This window comes from Nomia melanderi, chromosome 7, assembly GCF_051020985.1.
Source record: "Nomia melanderi isolate GNS246 chromosome 7, iyNomMela1, whole genome shotgun sequence".
Classification (NCBI taxonomy): Eukaryota; Metazoa; Arthropoda; class Insecta; order Hymenoptera; family Halictidae; genus Nomia; species Nomia melanderi.
The window spans coordinates 10,821,065-10,841,050 of record NC_135005.1 but is presented as its reverse complement, the minus strand read 5'-3'; the positions used below and the strand labels follow the sequence as shown (position 1 = coordinate 10,841,050).

General features: G+C 46.7%; 1 protein-coding gene across 1 annotated transcript in view; it reads left to right on the top strand.

The window, feature by feature from the left end:
* Positions 1-634: 634 nt before the first annotated feature.
* Positions 635-19,986, top strand: part of LOC116424932 (uncharacterized) — a 43,612-nt gene continuing 24,260 nt past the window's right edge. Inside the window, exons 1-2 of the mRNA XM_076368983.1 lie at positions 635-649; positions 2,961-3,246. Of these exons, the coding sequence (XP_076225098.1) occupies positions 635-649; positions 2,961-3,246 (301 nt within the window). The remainder of the gene's footprint in view (positions 650-2,960; positions 3,247-19,986) is intronic.

Sequence of the window (19,986 nt, the reverse complement as noted above, 5' to 3'; positions counted from 1 at the left end):
GCATATAATCGAGGTTAGGTGCTTGGATAGTATTAATCTTCCTTATTCTCAAGGTAAAGATCATACAACGATCAATTCAGAACAAGATTATTCATTAAACTCTTTGAACTTGATAGAAAAACTGTGTAGAGGATAAAATTATAGGGACACTACAAATTTGTTGAAAGGTTCCGCGTGAAAATGGCTAACGACGTTCGACTATTCGGCTTCGCACGGGGTGTAAAAAGAAAATTTGATTTACTCAAATTACTTTTGCAAAATTCAGAATTATTCTAACAAAATTCAAACTAGAATCAATTACGTTCGTTGGAAAGGGATAAAAACAAGAGATTCCAATATGGAACGTCATAATTGGAATTCGGAAGACAATTAGCTCGGCTACCATGACCAACAAAAATTAGCAAAGTGACTGGAACATTTCCGCGATAATAATTTGCTTGGAATTTTTCCGGTAACTCATTCGAGATTTTTTTCATCCGGTCGCGATTGAAAAGAGCCGAAGCGAGGAACAGGCGGTGATTCGTCGAAGGCGCGTCGCCGCGCGGATAATGGCTTATTAACAAAGCGTTGCCAAGCCGGTGCGAGGAAGTGACAGAGCGGTCACGGACCGTAGGGAACGAGAAAAAAGGAGAAGATGAGGATGGTGCGGGTCAGTGAGAGCGAAAGAGGGAAAGAAAAGGAAGAAGGAGATCGAGTCCTGACGCCAGGAGTCCAGTCACGGGTTTCGTCGACGCCTTCCAGAGAGAGAAGGGTCCTGGCGCACAACGGAGCTTTAATTACGCCGATATCACGGTAATTAAGCCGATCAATGCGTGCCATTGTGCGGCGACCGCGGGACCTCATCGGCTCTTAAGGCCCATCCATAATCACGACTGAGGACCCCCTTCGTTCGACACAAAAGCACCCCGTCTCGCGGGACACCAGGATATGCGGTACCTGCGCCCAGGGATCCTTACAAGTCGCCTCTTTTTTTTCTTGCTGGGAAACCACGACAATGGACGGGCAAAAATTGACGCGTTCCGGTGCGCGCGATTCGATTCGTTTAATTGAGACACCGACGGTCTGTTATTTTCGCTCGCGGCTCGATGAAGTGCCCGGCACGCGGGAACAAGGAAGTCGAGATCAAAATTACATTCGTGTACCAATTACTTCAAATATCCCAACGAGTTTAACGGTTAACTTAACATTTCTATTAGCTTCATGAATAGAGTAATATTCTTGCGTTCGTGCAGAAATGAACCACTTGAATGATTTCCAATAAATCAAAGGAACGTAACTTCCACCCATCATGAATTAACATGAAAATTAGAACATTTAACACACGCGAAAGATCATGTAAAAATGCTTTCTTATTACCCGAGTATTCCAGCCAATTATCCTGCATAATCGCGAAAGACAAACTGCAGCCGTGGCAGGTGTAATCATCGCTCAAATGGACGCGTGCAACGAATATTTCTCCAATTTAAAGGAAATTGAGTGTGAAATTTGTGGCTTAAGGCGTGGACACAATCTCGTGCCAGGTCGTCATACTTGGGCGTAATTGTGGCTCGGGCGAGAAGCAATACCAGAAAATCGCTGAAAATCGCTTCTCCGTCCCGAAGGCTACTTGCTCGCTGGGAGGTTCGCGTATGCAGACACGACAATGTTGCATTAATCGAACATAGTTGCTTTATAATTTTCCGCACGATACCTTCTCATAATATGAGCTGGGCTATCCATTACCTTATTAAATCCTTGGGGCCCTCTGTTCCTTCCTTATAGTACGGAGTGTTTACACCTTGGGGGGAATATTTTCTGCATGCTTCCATACTATTCACATAGTTAATTGTATAAAAAACCATATAAACTTTATACCCTTTAAATTGTTAAAACGTTTAAAATATTTCCATTTCAAGAAACTCTACAATTATCTGACTTGCACGGAGCAACTTCAATCGATGCGTTAGTCATAATCAATAACTAATCGCATCGGTCATTAAAGCTGTACCATTGAAATACCTGAGGCAGATAAACATCAACGAATGTTTCATGGTTCTTAATCACTGTGGTCACGCGTTTTACTTAAATCATCCTGTGGAATTCAAGATATCGATGAAAGTCTCGATGAACATTCCACAGGTGCATCATCGGCTTTGAATCTCGATAACGGAGAGGCATCAAAGAGAATATTTTCGAAACTGCGTCGTCATAGTTCTATTGTACCCCGTCCCAATTACAAGAAACGCTGTCAAGGTCGTGTTTCATCTGCTCGAGAACTTATTCAGTCGGCGATGACTCCAGGAACGCTTGGTCACTGTTTATCGAGGTTTATCCCGCGAGTAAAACTTCCGAGAGGCTAGAGTCGACAATGGCTGAGATGTAACGAGGAAAAGGGGGGTGGATGATTTGTTTGCGGCCGCCCTCACCGTTTTCTCTGTTTGTAGTAGAAGTTAGGCCAACGAAACCGTCCCAGCAAAGCGCCGCTTCGGGGAACGAAGTACATAACTCGAATGGCATACTTTTTACTTTTCTTGTCGATATTTGCGCCGGTGTTTCACGAAACATGAGCGGAAGACGATCATCAGTCTGCTCGCCGCGATCTCCTTCTGTCGTCTGCGACAGATGTGTATCTCCAGTTGGCCATCGTTCTCGTTCCATTAACTGTGTTTAACCGGAACTGTTTGAAGTTCAATCTTGAAGTACTGTGAAGAAGCTGAACCTTATTAAGCAGACATTTTGAGAATACTTCTTGAAAATTACGAGAGGAGCACATTTTGTATATCTTCACCCTCGTGCTCGTAAAAATTTTAGTTAAAAATTGTCTTTCGGTGCTGCTATTCCATTACAGATGTTAGATGTTATTTTTATTTAAACGTTTCATGCAAGATTTAAGTGAAAATATTAGTCTGAGAAACCAGCCAGTCAGCTCTGCTATTCTTTACAATGGATGTCACCAGCTAAGAACAATTCTCACGTTCCAGGTGACGGTGGCTAGCACAACCACGCCAAGTACCAACACGGTTCATCCCAGCGTTAACGACATGGACTGGTTTGCCGGCGTAGCGGAGGAGGAATTGCTGTATTACACAGGCGTCGGTAACGACGTCGACTCTCTTTGGGCTGTGATAGGAAGCTTCGTGCCGCCGCCTCCTAGACCACCTTATTTACCGGAGGAGGGTGTCACCACCGACGGACTCACCACCTGTGATTTGTGCTCGTGGGCGTGGAGAAACGACAGGCATTCCTTTTCTCTCGACGGCACTCTCGGTAAGTGTTTGCTACTGTGACTTCCTGCTTTCGACGTGGTCGATGCTTCCGCATCCAATTCTAATGTCCATCACTACCAATTTTCCACAAATCTGGACCTGTTATCAAATTCACGATTCTTTCTGTTTTCGTGCTAGAATATTTAGTATAATAATAAAGATAAGATTTTATTCCTAATTCAACGAGACTAGAAGTTGAAGGCTAAACGTGCAATCATTGAAATGTATTCATAACATATTTGTAAATAACTCCCGAATAACGTACGCATGAGAAACTTAACGAAAAACAGTTTTACGCAAAGAAACAAATGAAAGATTCCCACCGCTCCCCAATTAAGAGCTTTCGCCAGAAGTATTTTCCTCGCGAAGACGTCCAGTGAAGATGACGTTCCTTAAGCCTCCATCTTGATTCGTCCCTCTTGTCAGCACTTTAACTCAACTCGAGAAGGGTTGAGAAACTGTTGCCGGTAGCGGCATTAGGTACCGCGTGATTCCTTCTGTACATACTGGACCATGTTTGCGTCCTGTTTGCTCGTCAAACAGCTTTCCTGGTCTAGTGGATACTCGAAAGAAGGTTTCTGTCTGTGGTTAGACGTCGACGAGGTCTATTGTTACGACGCGGGGGATCCCGGGCCACGTAATCGCTCGATGACTCGTGAAACGTTTCTCGCGGCGAGCTAGAGAATGTGTGTTTTCGAAATTTCCTCGCGGTGATTGTGGCCCCCAGCGCGACGCCTGCCAGGATGAACTTTCGCGACGGTTTATTACACGATGTAACGATGTACAACAACGGGAGAAAATGATGCCTATTATCGAGCCGGCTGTGCGCCAGGGACCGGCACGGGCATCTCGTTCCTCTCTTTTTACACACGAAAAGGGTTAGCGATTTCATTACAACGAGAACCTCTCCGAGTCGATGGTTAGGCAGCTGCGGATACGGTCGCCCGCGTTTGCAAACCGGCCCGCTGTTAGACGGGTGGGGGCAAACGAGGTGAGCTTCCCCATTAGCTTCCCCGTGAGTCAGCCCATTAGGTTCCGATGACGGCCAATAGAACATTAAGATATGTATCCCCAATGCAAACGCTAAACGGGCGAAAAGTCGGCGATCCGGTCGCGAACGAGCTAGCCGAATGATATCTTAAGTACACACTGTATTGCATTACAGACTCGAAACTTCACTTCACACGGGCGATTCCGGACAGCTTCATGAAAGCTTCGGTATTCAGTTCGTGTGTTTTATTTAAAAAGTGTTAATTACGCGTGTAACTTTACAAATGAATATCTTCGAGCAATCTGTTTCCGAAGTTATTCAAATTATCGCGAACGGAGTTGAACGTTTTCAAACCTGTTACATTAAACTTCGACGACGTTGCTCGCGTATCGTCAAGGAAAAGAAGTTCAGGAACTACTTTTAAATTTTATGAGTTTTTGAAGTCTTTCGTTTCCGAGATAATACGTTACTTTAAAAAGAGAACAGTCGCTTGATAGTTGATGTCTGATGGATTTCGTCGTACGGTACATTAACGTCGTGCTCCACGGAGCTGTTGGCGATGTCATAATCGATAGGACCGGGGCCGTGTTCGATACGCGAAAAAGAAACGAAGGTGTGTATACGGTCTTTCAATGTGGCCGGTCCTCGAGGTCGGAGGTCGCTGGTTGGCCTCACCATGGGAGGCCCGAGGTTCGTGTCCGTAGAACTTATTCTCCTCCTCTCCGTCTGTCTGGAGTCTCTCCCTGTCCTTCATTCGATTCGCGCTAATTCTCGTGACGGACAAATTAAGACAGATAATTCAAGGGCTCGCCCTCCGTTCGGCCCGACCTCCACATCCGGTACAGGCGATTCGACCAATCAGGACAACGATTGAACCACTCCTATGTTTCTCCCCTTACGACTTCTTATTTTCTTCTTTGATCGAATGTTAATAATAGGCACTATGTAACCGTAGGATTGAAACGTTAACGATCAACGAAACATGTCTATTGCGAACAATTACTGTGTCTTTCCGACTTAAAGTTACTGACGGATGAATTCAAAGGAATCGCTAGCTAGGAAAAGTTGGAAGAAAGAATGAAAGATGGCTGAGGAAAGGAAGGAGCTAAATTGCTAGGGTAGCAACGCTTGCATGTTGCGTAACCTGATCGTGCTTGAAGAGTGTTGAGTAAAATGGCGCCTCCTTAATGGACTGAGAAGCGATTTTAAAAGTGTTAATTTAACAGTCAATGGCAGATCGATGATAACAGGGTTGGAATGACTGTGTAACTTGAACCGAGCTGTTCTTTGGTTAGCTGGGTTAAATCCCGACGATTGGTGAAACCAATTACAGTAATGCATTGCCGACAGTACAATTCAATTGCGAGTAATTTTCTAGTCTAAGATTCAATGAACTGATACTTTCTGTAAAATATTATATAGCGCTTCTATTCATTGACTCGAAGTATGAGTCGATGTTCAATTTGACGAATTCTCATAGACATCCATGTATTATTGATTACCAAATCGATTCGGTCGCCAAATCAACCGGTCCAATGTCTTACAAAAGTTGAAAACAGTTACAGCTCGAACAAAATCGAACAGCAAGGAAGTGAAAATGCTAGCAAGCGTCGGAGGCCGAACTCCACATCCGGCAGAAGGAATTCGGCCAATCAGAACGGCAGTGCTCCCCTGACGGATCGAGGTTCACACGTACGCGGGGGCACACGTGAGTTTCCGCTACATGGCAGGGTGCCCCACCTTTGCCCGGGCCCCTATTCCTCTCTTCGCCCGTCCATTGCCTCGTTTCAGCCCCTGCGGGCCCCATCGGCTCAGGCACGCATTATCGCCATTACCATGAATTCCAGCAGTTATTACGCCTCTGTTGCGCCGCCACGAAAATGGCGGCCGAGCTCATTCTACCGTGCAACGGGGAGGGCCCGCTACCCCCACCCATCTTTTTTCTTCCTGGCGCCCACCCCACACCTTCGAACATCCGCTTCGGCTCGCAATTAAACACAAAAGTTAACTACTTTTAACGTTCGCTATATAAGACGAGTACCTTCGGAATATGTCGCTCGCAGCTACGACATTCGCAATAAACTCGACTCTCGATAATACATCGAAGTTCAACCGTCAATTACGTGAACCGAAATCTCCGAAAGCTTTTAATCTTGAGACTAGATCCATATCGTTTCAAACTACAATCGTAAATTAAATTGGATAAATAAAGTTTCTAATCGTAGATGACAGTTTTACATCACCTGCTACCACCCAGGGTAATTTATAAAGTATATATTTCATTGCCATTTCATTGTTTAATACATTCCATCGGATTAAAATTGATCCCGTCATATATCGGTGTCTTCGGCGAGGTCCGGCGGATCACGACGACGAAGATGGGACCGCGCGGACGGGGAACGAAATTGAAATTTATTTCCAGCAATCGAGCGATCCTCCCGCGAATGTATGATGAATGACCGGTAATAAGCTACGCGGCTGCTTTCGATACTGTTATTAAAGCGATAAATCACACCGCGAGGGTGGAGTGGGAGGCCCGGGACGCGTTTCGTGTGCCGATAAGATCGTTCCTCGATTTCGCGGCGAAACGCCATTGTCTCGCCGAAACCGACGCACGCAATTACGGCGCGAAACGCGAGGATAAACGGCGAACGGCGGAAGGGAGGATTCGAGGCGGTTCCGAAGCGTCCGAGGCAGAGGAGCGCGGCGGAGACGTGATTCCTTAAAGAAGGCCCGCGATGGGGTAATCATCGCGTCACTTCGTATCTTCCGCGACGTAATAATTACGAGATCGCGCCTCCGTCTCCCCGGCCAGCGCGAACGTTCCCGCGCGATGGAGGCGACGGAAAGCGAGGAACGGAACGGAAGGGACAGAGAGAACTTAATTCGAGCTCTCGAGTTCCCTCGGCTCAGCCGGCGGCTCGCACGAATCGCCGTGACTTCGACGACGACCGTCCTCCGCTCGAGATTCGCTGCGAGCCGCCTTTGTGATCCGCGCGAGCATCGCCGGTCGGCAAAAACCACGCGTGCGTTCGACCAACGACTTTTTACCCTGCCGTTCGTCTCACCCAAGCGTTCATGAGGGAATATTTCGAGCATCTTTTGTCGCCCTCGAGGAGGTACTTATTACGAGTGCGTGTAATGACGGCGAGGAAGAAGTAGATCGAGTTATTATTCACCTCGTTGTCGGGGATTGGCGATGAAGCCTCAATTACTACACCGAGAATAATAGGAGGTGGCTTTAGGTTACATTTATTTGTTCGACGATGTCTTCATCCGTGACATCTGTGGGGTGTGTATATAGTTATTTTTCAAAGAAGTGTTCAGTAGAAAATTCTTTCCTTTGTAGAATATTTCAATGTCCTTTACGTGGCGTAAAAATTGTAAGACTGGCTGTTGTAATGCGTGTTTTATTGCGTTTCGGCCTAGGGAATACCATTACGTCCAGTTTAAAGGACACGAATTGCATGACGGAAAATAACTATCAAACTACTTATGGACTACTATTTATAGCTTGTAGGTACCTATTGCTCTAGTTTCCAAATACAGACGTTGCCCGTGGACTATATAGTCGTAATTACTTTAAAAAACAAGATCAGGTTTGAACTCCGTTCCAATGAACCGTAAGAAACGTGTTCGCGTGTCGTTTGCTCAACCGTTTCGTAATCAAGTTAATACGTCCCTGTTTAAAGGCCCGACGTAATCTTACAAAGTCCGGCAGTTCCTGTAATGAGTACGAATGGCAATGAAGCGAGCAGTACGCAGGATGCTAAGTACACAGAATTTCCCCGGGGCGGTGAATTTCCATCGGAAATCACCATTATTTTTTTTACCGATGATCAACGGGCAACTAGCGTATGAACAAACGATACTGGAATATTGAAATTAAATTGGATATCGTGAAACGGTAACCACAAACCTAAGTGATTCGTGAAATGCGGTAAAAATGGCTATACTCGCAGTTAGAAAATCAAGATCCACGATCTGGTCATTCACATATTAAATCTATCTATCCAAAGGATATTCGATTTTCCAACAGATTACTTGACACTAGGTTTACAGACATTTATTCTACACTTTATTCTATTGTTCTTAGAAAACTACATGCTCGTTCATACTGATCACGGAAATTCGAGCTTCAAGAACAAAGAATTACAATGTGCATTCGCATAAGTCCGTGAATCGAAATCGACTTAAACTGTCGCCAAATAATGGTTATACAATTCAATATCTGTCGAATTGACGGTTTCCATAAATCTAGTGTTAAATATTTGGAAAGGCATTATCTTACGAATCCATGTTTACCGCGTTGTTTCTGCGAAACATCTCAGACTCTATAAATTCGGAGATTTTCGAGCAGCTTGTATAAATACCGGCGGCAGTAAGAAGCCGCGACGTAAATAAAAGGAGGCGAACGAAGGCATGCCCGTTGAAGATCGTAGTCGCCGCGTGAGGCGCCATTTTAAACGCGGCGACTCGCCACACGCTAATCACGCGATGCCGCTCGAAACGATCGCAGACTGCCAATTAGAACGCTACGCGGCCCCGTTGATTGTAATACAACGTTGGATTACCTGTCGTGCGTGGCGATGATGGAAGCCGGCTCGCGCGCTAAACCGCCGGACAACTTCATCCCCTCGCAGCAAGCGGCATTTATCGGTTCACGAACGGTCCACCGCTTTGTCGTTTAATCGGCCGCTCGTTAGGATACCTTTGCGCCTCGAAAACCAGGCCCGTCCTCGCCTGAGTCATCCTTTTAATTCGCGTTACGTGCCCGCGGCTACGTATATTCGGATTGGCTCGATCTTATCTCGGTTGCGTATACGCCCGGATGCCGGCTATGTAACGAGGCTTCTTCTTCGCCATCCCCCTTCGCTCGTTCCAACAATTCCCTCCCCTCTATCACCGGGAACCCGCGTTATTCTGCCCTGGACTTCGTGAAATCATCGTGCCGCAGCTTTTGAGTCCTGGATCGCGTTCGCACCTTAGCTACTTCTTCGCTTATAAGCAATTATTAGAGGACGATCGATGATATTTACGTCTATTTGAGAGTTGAACTTCTGAAGATTTATTCTTCAAGGTATACAAAAGGTATAAGATATAGTTGAAAGATTTTACGTTCAGAATTACTCTGTATTTTATGTTCAGAAACTTTTCAAACTGAGAAACCAAATGGAAGCATTCAGAAGTAATTCGGAAAATATCTAGATGGAGATATTGAGGATTGATAATTGGTGCAATTAATAAATCTGGTAAACAATAGCAAAATCCTCGAAAGACCTCCCCTCGACATTGAGCCCGAAATCTAATCGAACGAGCCATCTCGCATTGTGGTATTTTTTCCCGGTCGGGGCAAGGATGTCGCATGTTTCCACCGAAAAAGGAACAAGCAGGTTCGCGCCCCGCAAAGTGCGAGCTACGAAAGGATGCAAACGAGAGCGAGCGTTTCGTGCGACCGAAAATTTTTCAGGTACCCTTCCCAGGGGCTCCAGCTTTTATATGCTCCCGGGCCGCGTACTTTTAATCTCAGAGTCGATCTCGCCCACGTAGATTTATTGGCGGCGGTTCTTGGCGCGCTGCAGGGCTACTGTGCGCGTGTGTGCGTCCTTTTGATTGCGTGCACCCCGATTCGTTACGTGTTCTCGTATTTATCGGCTGCTCGCGGCTAATCCACCCCACGCCGAGGAATTGTTTTCGACCGAAGAATGCGAATAAATTCCGCGACACTCACTTACGATCCCTAAAAAGCAGTATTTTAGAGCTGTCGCTTGGAATTTAGTTAATTACCTAGTTGGTCCTTATAAAACCTGAAACAATAAGAACGCCAGATCTCCAGAATATCATTAGGAAGAATTAAGGGTACCGTTTAATTCCAAGTTTTATTTATTTCGAATCGATACTTCGAAAGAAATAATCAATACGACGAAAAGCGTGATTTCGTTTGAATCTAATCGTCCACTGTCCGGATTATGTTAATGAAATTCGAATTCAGTAGATGTAGTTCTTTCCCACGAGAAATCTTTCCTCTTACATACAGAAACAGTTAGTTTTGTCCGTTCGCACCTCTTATTTCTTCCAGGGACACGTATCCAATCAAATTAATTTACATTCAAGGCTCGAAAAAAACCTGCACGAGGCTCGGACTAAGCTTGCCGGATACCTTATAAGAGTAAATATTAATTAAACTCGAAATGTAGCACACGATGATTCATCTGCGAGAACCGTATGACAGGGAGAGACAGTGTGGGAAGAACTGCGAAAGTGTTTTCACCGAATGGATCGAAACGTACAATAATCCTAACAGCGTGGATTACGTGAACGATTAATTAACCGGCGAGGTGGGTTAATAATATGCAAATAAACGGCTTTCGAATAAATGCGCGAATCATTAATCCGCGCGGAGCAGTAACCGGTATAATGGCGCGTTTAACGTTGAATATGAAACACCCAGATCGGTAAACGTTGCCCTGCTCTATCTATTAGTTCACGAGCAAAACGGTTTCGCAACGCGTCGCGCGCGAGAGTCTAACGATGATTGGAACGGAATTAATTACTATCTTGCCGCCGGGATATCATGTTGACAGTGCTCACGGAACGAATTACCCAGGGCATAAATTACGCATACTGTATTTACTTTATTACGAACTATGTAAATCATCGATGAGGTGTTGCTATAAATTAAAGCGTGAGATAATTGGAACTTCGTGATTAGAGAAACTCGCTTACTACAAGGGAAACCGTTTACCGTGCGCCGTTCCATTTACGTGTTAGGATCGTGTCTGAATTTTAATTAGACATGAGGCAAAGCAATCTTTCTATTCCTGGATCAGGATATCTTCAATTCTCAACGAGCACTTCTAACTTCCTTCTGCTTTATTATCGTTGAAAAAAATTGATATCGCATCGATTCCGATGAAAACTGTATTTTCTATGAAATCCACATCCAGCATAAAATTGACATTTCTATGCGCTATCGCTATCCGAATTAATTGTAGCCTATCAATGGATGTTCCCCTCGTACAATGATATTCCCCAAACGCAGGTGTATCATCCCATTCGGTGTCCCAATCAGTCCCAAAGATAGCACGTTGAAGACACTTAAAGTTCTCACGACGCTCGCACTTAACAAGCTTTCTCCGCGTCCGAAGTTAGAGGACGGCCGCGTTGATACACCGACCTACGCGATTCCCCAGTGGTATTCCAGGTAATTAAGATTACAAGCCGCGCCGATTATTCGGAGACAGACTGTCGCGTGTTTCTCCCATACGTCGGACACGGTCATCCCCGCTGGCGTCCGGCTTATCTCCGCCACTTACCGAACTATGCCCAAACTTAGGCCCCTTATCTCGGTAACACGGGCCAGTCCACCGGGTTCCGGCAACATCCGCGTTCTACTCTTTCTCTTTCTCTCTTCCCTTTCACGTCCTGTTTTCGCCGCCACCACTGACACACCATTGGTCGTTTAGGAATTCTTGTACCCCTGTGGATGGCCGGCGAGGAGTAGCCTCCGTTATTTATCCACCGTTTTTTCCCTTATCTTGTTTCACGCGGCGGGCGTGCTCACAGCTGAGAGGAAAAGAGTTGTTAACAGGCAGGCATGTATCGCTACATTAGAACCGATAGAAATACCACCGAGCCTCTCCTCGGCTGACTCATTTTCAGCTCGGTCCGTCGACCGCGCGCCTGCGTAGAGGTATGTGTCCGTGTACGCATCATCCTTGCGACTCGTTAGCTAAAAGCCACCGAGCACGACGCGCCATTTGTTCCCGCGCGCCACGGCCACCCAAGCAACTTTTTCTCGTGACTCGTTTTCCTCAACTTCTCGTCCTTATGACATCACGCGAGAAGGGGCAGAGTAATCGGCCAGCCTGGTCGCACCGACTGATTGAGCTGTTCGGTTCGTTGAAGGATCCGTTCTCCGCGGAGCTGATACTCCAAATGGCTGATCCCCGGAACGGTGTAGATACCGGTCGAATAAGTGAAGACATAAAATCTTGGAAAGGCTACATTACGCCGACCTCGGGATATCGAAGTTAAGAGATTCTTAACTCGCCGCGTCTCATTAGTCGTTGCGGTAACTTCACGTTTATGAGGGAACATGTCCGAGCGGCGCTAGCGTTCGTTGAAGGGAGTGTTCCGTGATGAGTGGATTAGAAAATTGAATCCCTTGGAACGGCGTACGATGCTGCGCGTTGAAACCTCTTGGAAGATAGCGCTTACCGGGCGTTGAAATCACCGACGCGACGCGCTTTACCGCGCGTTGAAATCACCGCCGCGACCGCGCTCAACGCGCATTGAAATCACCGACGGGACCGCGCTTACGGCGAGTTGAAGCCATCCGAGCGGCAATAAATCGTTGCAATGATTCTTCGACCTTTTGCCATACACTTGCACATGTTTTTCTTTATGCATCTCTACAATAGTATAGTTATATTATAATTACACTACAAATATTTGATTGCATTATGCGAAATGAATGATTATGACAGAATAAAATTTCGCAAATATTCTATACAGCTTTATGAATTCATATTTTAACTTATCATTTCGTTCGTCAATTTGCATGTACAGTTTAATTAAAGTGCACAACACCTCAACACGCAAGAACCGATGTTCGGACCGGATCCGGGCTCTTCAACGTTTTTAAAACCTCTTGTTGAACAAACCAAAGCGTCTTTCACGGTTCTCTTCGTTACAAGACATGAACACGCACGTGATCGGCACTCGAAAGAACATAGACACCGAGGCAATAGAGCCATCAAGTTATAATTGCTCCTTGAACCGTCGAAGTCGCTACAAGCGGCCGAGTACCACGTCGAGCTACAATGCCGGCTTTGTTTTTCTTTTGGCCCCTTTTCGACTATTGCTGATTACACCGGTGGCCCTTGAACGTTCTTAAACGTGCATCAACGCGGCGAGCCGTAATCCGTCTCTCTTTCGTACCGGCAGGGATAAGGAGAACCTATCCGCTCGGTTCTATTCTTACACTTTTCGCTGCGGCGGGTACGAGAACCTGACGTTGACATGTACCAAGTGCCTTCGTGCGGGTCTCGTTGGTTCGCGTACAGCTGACGTAGAGTATGAATGATTCCGTTAACTGGACGTCACAACTGACAGCTCACTGGTTATTTCTTAGAAAACGCTGGAAGGGTACATTGAATGAAGAATATTTCCCTGGGAATTCAAACTCTCGGATGGAAATTAACTTGTACATTGCGAACCGTCGATTGTTCAACATTCAGTATTTGAATATAATTGAGGATCTTGTAATTCTCAAAAAATTCTTTTCAGATACGCACGCGGTATAATGTTTACCAAGTTAAGCGATCGTTGAAAATGTTCTAAACTAGCGGACACGTGCGGGAAAAGTCATTCTCGCCGTCATGAGGATCGCAAACCGCGGTACGTTATCCAGGAACAGATTTCACATTCGTTATCGATCGATGCGATCGATCGGTGTTCGATGACCGATCGAGTAAATGTGACAACCGTGATACGGCCGAGGCGGGACGTAGAATCGCGGAGATCGATCCGATAAATACGCCGCCACGCAGAGAGATATGATTCCATTCGGACGATCTCGGATCGTTTTTAACGATCCAGCCGGGTCCTTAACCTCTTCGTTAACCGCGGCCTGTACTCGCTTGAAAAGCTATTCCGATAACGTTACATGGTCGCGCCGCAGCAGTTAATGCACGCTTCCCCACAAATAGGTCTCTGGCGCATCGCTCTAATGCGGGTAATTTATCGTGGCTATACAACTTATTGTACGGTATCGCGTAGAAAGGCTTTCTTGATGCGCACAGTGTGCTGGACCGTGCACGATCGCCGCCATTGCTGGCCGCTTCAAAGGGAACAGCGCAATCTCCGGCCGTTGCGATCACTTTCGAAGGAAACCAGCGTGATCCCACTATTCGCAGAAACTGCAATTAGTAAGAACTATGGTATCTAGATTTTTCAATAGGCTTTAATGAATCTTTAGAAGGAAAGAAATGTGAGCGGCAGAGCGTGTGGCTGGCAGTATTGTGTTCTGTACTCGGATCATACGAGTTTGAAGAAGAGAAATTGCCGACGGTTGCAATCAAACAATCGGTCTACGTACTTAAAGTTGGACAGAGACTCTATGCGATTTAGTCCATTAACGTACACCTTCGAGTCGAAGAAAAATATAATCAGAAGAGACTCGGAACCAACTTCCCATTCAATGTCCGGTCACCCAAAGTCACCATTGCTATAAAGCAGAATTCTGAATTTCGAAGGGATTCTAAACTCTTGCAGTTTAGAAGATCGATGCTTTGTTCCTCCACGTGCTCATAGGGATACGCAGAGACGCAGTCGACCGTCCCACTGTCAATTCGGCTGTCTCTTTGGCCACACCTTCGTAGACAGCTAGACAGAGAGCGCGTGGAAGCCAGCGGCCGGCGAAGTTCAGATGGGATGACGGATAAATCGATCGATCGATCGATCGTTCCCCCGGTTGATGGATCTGTTCCCGGTCCGTTCCTTTATTCTTCTCTCTGTTTCGTTCTGGACACATCGCAGCGTACACCTTACACATATTTTCAATCACGATCTACGATCCGTAGCTGTACGGCTTTATCTCGATTATAGTTTCGAGATGGCAATTGAGGCGGCCGTAAAAGCGATATAATTCCATCGCCGACCATCTGGATGGTATAATGAACGCGCCACGATACAGTAATGACACGATTGCCGCGCATTAACATAGACATTGATTGTAGATTAATTTGATGTAACGTAAAGTCCAATTACTTATTAGTTCCTGCGACACGAGGCTGAGAGGCCCAGACGAATAGCTCTAACCCTTTTTTTTTTGGATTATTGCGATGCTTGATAGCCATAGTACACCGCGCCTGACAGATTGCCACGACAAAAACGAATCGCTACTCGTTTCTTTATAACAATTATTCAGTCGATGATACCCAAGAATAATATGTTCCATATGTATCAGGATGATAACTTTTTCCTTAGAAATTTCGAGAAGACAACATAGAATACAAACACAACGAAATACTGTAATCCTACATTAACATACTCGCGATTAGTCGATCCGTTTCACATTAAAATCTCCAAGCTCCTCATCAATATATAAGCAGAAAACCACTTCTAGAACATTCTCGTCCCATTAAAACAATGACCGACTATCGATGTTAACACGAGCACGAGAACAGGAGAAGCTCGTTCGTCGTTGATCGATCCGGGACGTATCCTCCCGCGATTGACTCGTTATGGCCGTTAACTAAATTAGTAAGGTGGCGCGTTGATCGAACATGCGTCGCCTAATCGTTTTCGGGGTAGCCGATCGACACGGGGCAGAGTGATTTACGCGCCATTATCGGAGCCCGCCGCGCCGGATCGTTCTCTCTCTCCCAGGGACAAGAAGAGAGCCCCGAGAACGATTAGCGGTGAAAGTCTCGCGCGTGAATTACGACGTGCCCCGAGAGAGGGAAGCGTGGCTCTCTCATCCTGCGTACGACGGGGGACGGAGACGTCTGGGAACGGTGACTTCTAATTTCTCGAAATGCCTACCGGGCCCGGCTGGCATTGTCGGAAATATTATCGAAGCCACCGAAACGACGCTATAAAGACGCGAGTTAACGGCCCCCGTCTGGCAGCGAATGGAACGTATTTCGGTAATTAACTTCGTCACGTTCACTTCGCCGAAGTGGTCCGAGGATCTTTTATGATTTTCCTGCTTAATGCTTTTTTTCTCTCCCTCTTGCTCCCGCTATCTGTTCCTCTCTCTTTCCCGTGCACGCTCGCCGATCCTTCCGTGCGGATCCACCATAAATGCAGCCTGGTTTATGTCCGATAGCCAATTTTATATTTAGCGCATGTTAAGAGCCGTTTAGGGGTATTGGCTGAATTAATGAAGCTATTCGACGACGAGGTGGAATGCTGGAAATAAATTACCCTAGGTGTCGGTTTTTTCTTTAAAATCGCGTTATTGAATTTTTATTCCGTCCGAAAGGTGGAACATTCTTAATTTTCGTGAACGCTCCTTTGCATACGGAAGTCGTAACTTCTCGGGGCGAGATTCGTAATTTCCGTTTTCTCGCGTCGAACAAAGAGCGGCGACCGACCTCGTTTCGTCGCTCGTATACGCTTGAAATATCGATTCCATCGGTAACATAAATGTCGGTATCGACTCGAACCGTGCCATCGACAACAAAAACCGTTGTGGAACATTTCCGAACGACCATTCCGACCCTAACGCCGAAGGAAACGCCTGTGGAACAGGTCCCGGCGCTGTGATACACGGACGGGCCTGAAACGAAAAGTCTACAATTTCGTCGATCGTCAAAATAAGCGCCGTAAATCCTGAAAGACATTCGTCAGTCGTTTTTGGAACACGATCTGTTTACACGAGCATTTAGGAGCCGGGCTTAAATATCTTTTGACATCCGAATAGCCGGGTGCACGGCGCTGAGTTACAAGCAACCCTCTGGACATCCTTCGACGGTGCCTTCCAGAGCTCGTAAAGCCGATGTAAAAGTGATTTGCTGTCGAGTCGCGTCCACCCTCGAAATCATCGCCGTATATCTGCCTTTCCTGATCGCTGCTATCCATCTGAAAAAATCTAATTATCCTACCGCGAAATTTTATGCCATCATAACGCGTGGAATTGTCGAGAAAAAATTAACTAAACATTTTTATAGATACATTTGTATCTTCTTTTTAATTCACTTTCTCTTAGATTACAAGATCTCATTTAATTTCAGTACCTTCGCTTTCTCCTAAAAATCTGAATTTCTTACGAATTCCTGCGTTATGCTCGTCACAGATAAATACAAGATTAAATTTTATATCGACGATAGGTGTTCAAAACTGCCGATCCCCAGGCAAGTTAATTTTTCCAGGTTTCGTTTAACGATAATCTCGACCTGGTCGGCGTGCCGTGTGCTCGAAACCACGCCATCTTGAATTTGAGATACGAGGCGATAAAATCAACGGAATGAGCAGACATTGTACGACACGCGCGTAACGACAGAAACGGGTCGAGATTAATTCACCTGCCTCTTCTGAATTCGTGTATTTTATGCCGAATGCCGGTCACCGATTAACCATCCGCACGAAAGCGATAAACATCGTCTTATGAATCACTGTTCCGGGGAATAACAGGGACACCGACGCCGCAACGCCGCCATTATTAAGACGTATCCACTGCTATCCGTGGCCGCGTAATTGCTCAGGCATGCTTGCGGTTTCCGTGATTTATCCCGTGTGACTGTTTTCAGCTGGTAGCCAGGCCGACCGGGATAACGCCGTGAATATATAATGAATCGGCCGAACCCGCGGGTATATTGAGCCATCAGGTAAAGGAGACAGCCTATCGGATGCGACGCACCTAAAAATTCCCGATCGCGCGGCGTTTTTATTTACGAGCGGCCGGCCGACTAATTTCTTGAGTAATCGCGCGAAATTTAGTGTCACCATTTAAGGCGAGGCGGCTGGAAACGGCGCGACGGCGAACCGCGCTCGTCGAATGGAAGCGCGAAAGACACAAAAGCGTTCTTTTCTTACAATTAGTGTTTCTCCGGCCGGTCGTTAATTCCCGTCGAACCGCAACCGCAAATTTAATCTACTTCAGGCACAGTCCCAAGTTTATTGTTATGTAGGGCAATATATGGGTAACGACTTTCTCGGGAATTCATAATTAATTCGACGAGGAATGGGACTTATATCCGCTCATACGCGCAAGTCGCTGGAGCACGCTGCGCGTCGGAATCACTCGATATCGTGTTCAGGATTTTATTATACGAGAATAATCAAGAATAATTATTCATTCGTGGTGTTGACTAAATATTTTTCGCGATTCCCAGACGAACTTTCAGGCATCTTATTTAAGGATACGACCGCTGGTTTTTTGCTCGTTAAGGCGTTCGTTCCCGCCGAGGAAAGAAAAGTAGATAGGAAATGTGGAAACTTACCGATGAATCGTGCCTTATAAAATCAGTTAAAGTCATCTAAAAACTGTTTGAAAAGCAGATTGCGCGTTAAAGCGCACGACGACGTCAGATTGTTTATTTCCTGAAACCGATATTCCGATGTAATGTTTGATCCGCAAACCCGCACATAACATACGCTACTATTGACACGAGAAAAACACGGATGTACTGTTACGCCTTTAAACGCCAAGCCGACGCACGCAACTATCGAAAAACGACACCGCCGAGCGCGCCGAGCTCCAGATCGTGTTACCCGTGGTTGCAGTCTCTTTTCCGAGCAAACAGGGAAGTAAGTATCCACCTAACGCGGACGATATCGGCGCGGCGAAATCGTCGAACAGCCGCCGATCCGAGGCTCCCTCACGAGAGCATTAATCAAGGAAGCAATTAGCCGGCGTAACAGAGAAACTCCGTGAATAATGAATCGTCGGGAAGCGGAGCAAGGCGATCCTAAACCCGTAACCCCATCCGTACCCCGTACAAAAGGCATCCCGCGATTCGATTGGCTCGCGAGATCAGCTTTAAGTAAGTCGGCGCGCGGCCCGAAAAACGCATCGGTCGGCCGATGAAATATCCGTAAGAGCGCGTAATTGTCGGCTTTCCTTTCCTCTGGGGCAACGGTGTGCGCGGCCGAGTCGGACCGGACAGTTACAAAGCGCTCGATTAACAGTAAAAACGAGCAAACCGAGGATCGGCGAAGAGTAACAAATAGCGCGATCGACGAGAGCAGCTCGCCGGCGCGTCGAGGAGGATGCTGGAACGACCAGGGGGGAGGGGACACGAAGCTGGCACCCGGGGCTAGATGGCGGAGAGTCGGAATCGACAGAGATAAGGGCCTCGAACGGTGGAGAAAAGTGGCCGGCGTAGCAGAGTGAACCGCGGGTTTCGCCCGCGGAGCCGAAAACCGAGGCCGATTAAAATTGCATCAGTGCCGGGAGACGGCTCAATTATCACCAACCGCGGAGAGCGTGATCGCGGGGCCGTGCGAGAAGGCTGGACGCGCGTGTATGGCTCATCGAGAACGGGACCAGGTGAAGCCTGCTGCCCGGAGCGATCAGCAGCGCCCGTCTTTCCGGATAAATTATTATTGTTAATGACATATTTATCGGTAGTACGCCGACGGATACCGGAGGACTATCGCTCGGTATAATTCATCGATACGAGGTAACACCGATCTTCGGTTGCTCTTCGTTTTGTCGCTTCCTTTCTGCTTCGTTCCCACCGCTCTCCATTTTGACGGGACTTGAAAGTCTCTCTACTGCCTGGTCGAGCCGACGTCCGGCTATTTTTCTCAGTCAGTTGCCGACGCTGTTTTGTTTTTACCACCCCGGTCTCCAGCTTTTGGCTTCGTTGATCTCACCAAGACTGATTAATCGAACCAGGGGCGCCCCCGAGCGATCAGAAAATGGCGGGTACACCGATCGAGAGGCGCGCTGTGAGTAATTGTTGCTTTGCGACGCGGGTCGTTCGAGACGAATTCGCGCGACCCGAAACGGATCGGGGCGCGTGGACGCGTAAAAACCAGGCCAGCGCTTTTTTTTCCTCACCGGCGGTCGTTTGTCGCGTACGGGCACACCGAGCGGGTAATTAAAGCCGCGGCCGGCACGATTTTAATTAATCCAGTCGGGCATTGTTTCGAGGCGCTCGTGACGGAAGCGGTCTCGTAATTGTTCCGGGTTTTTCTCTTTCGTTTCGAATTTCGAGGGCGGTTTTTGTTGAGCTCTAGTTTCACGGTGGTTCACGCCGAATTAGCTGGCAATGTGTTGCCGATTTCTTATTT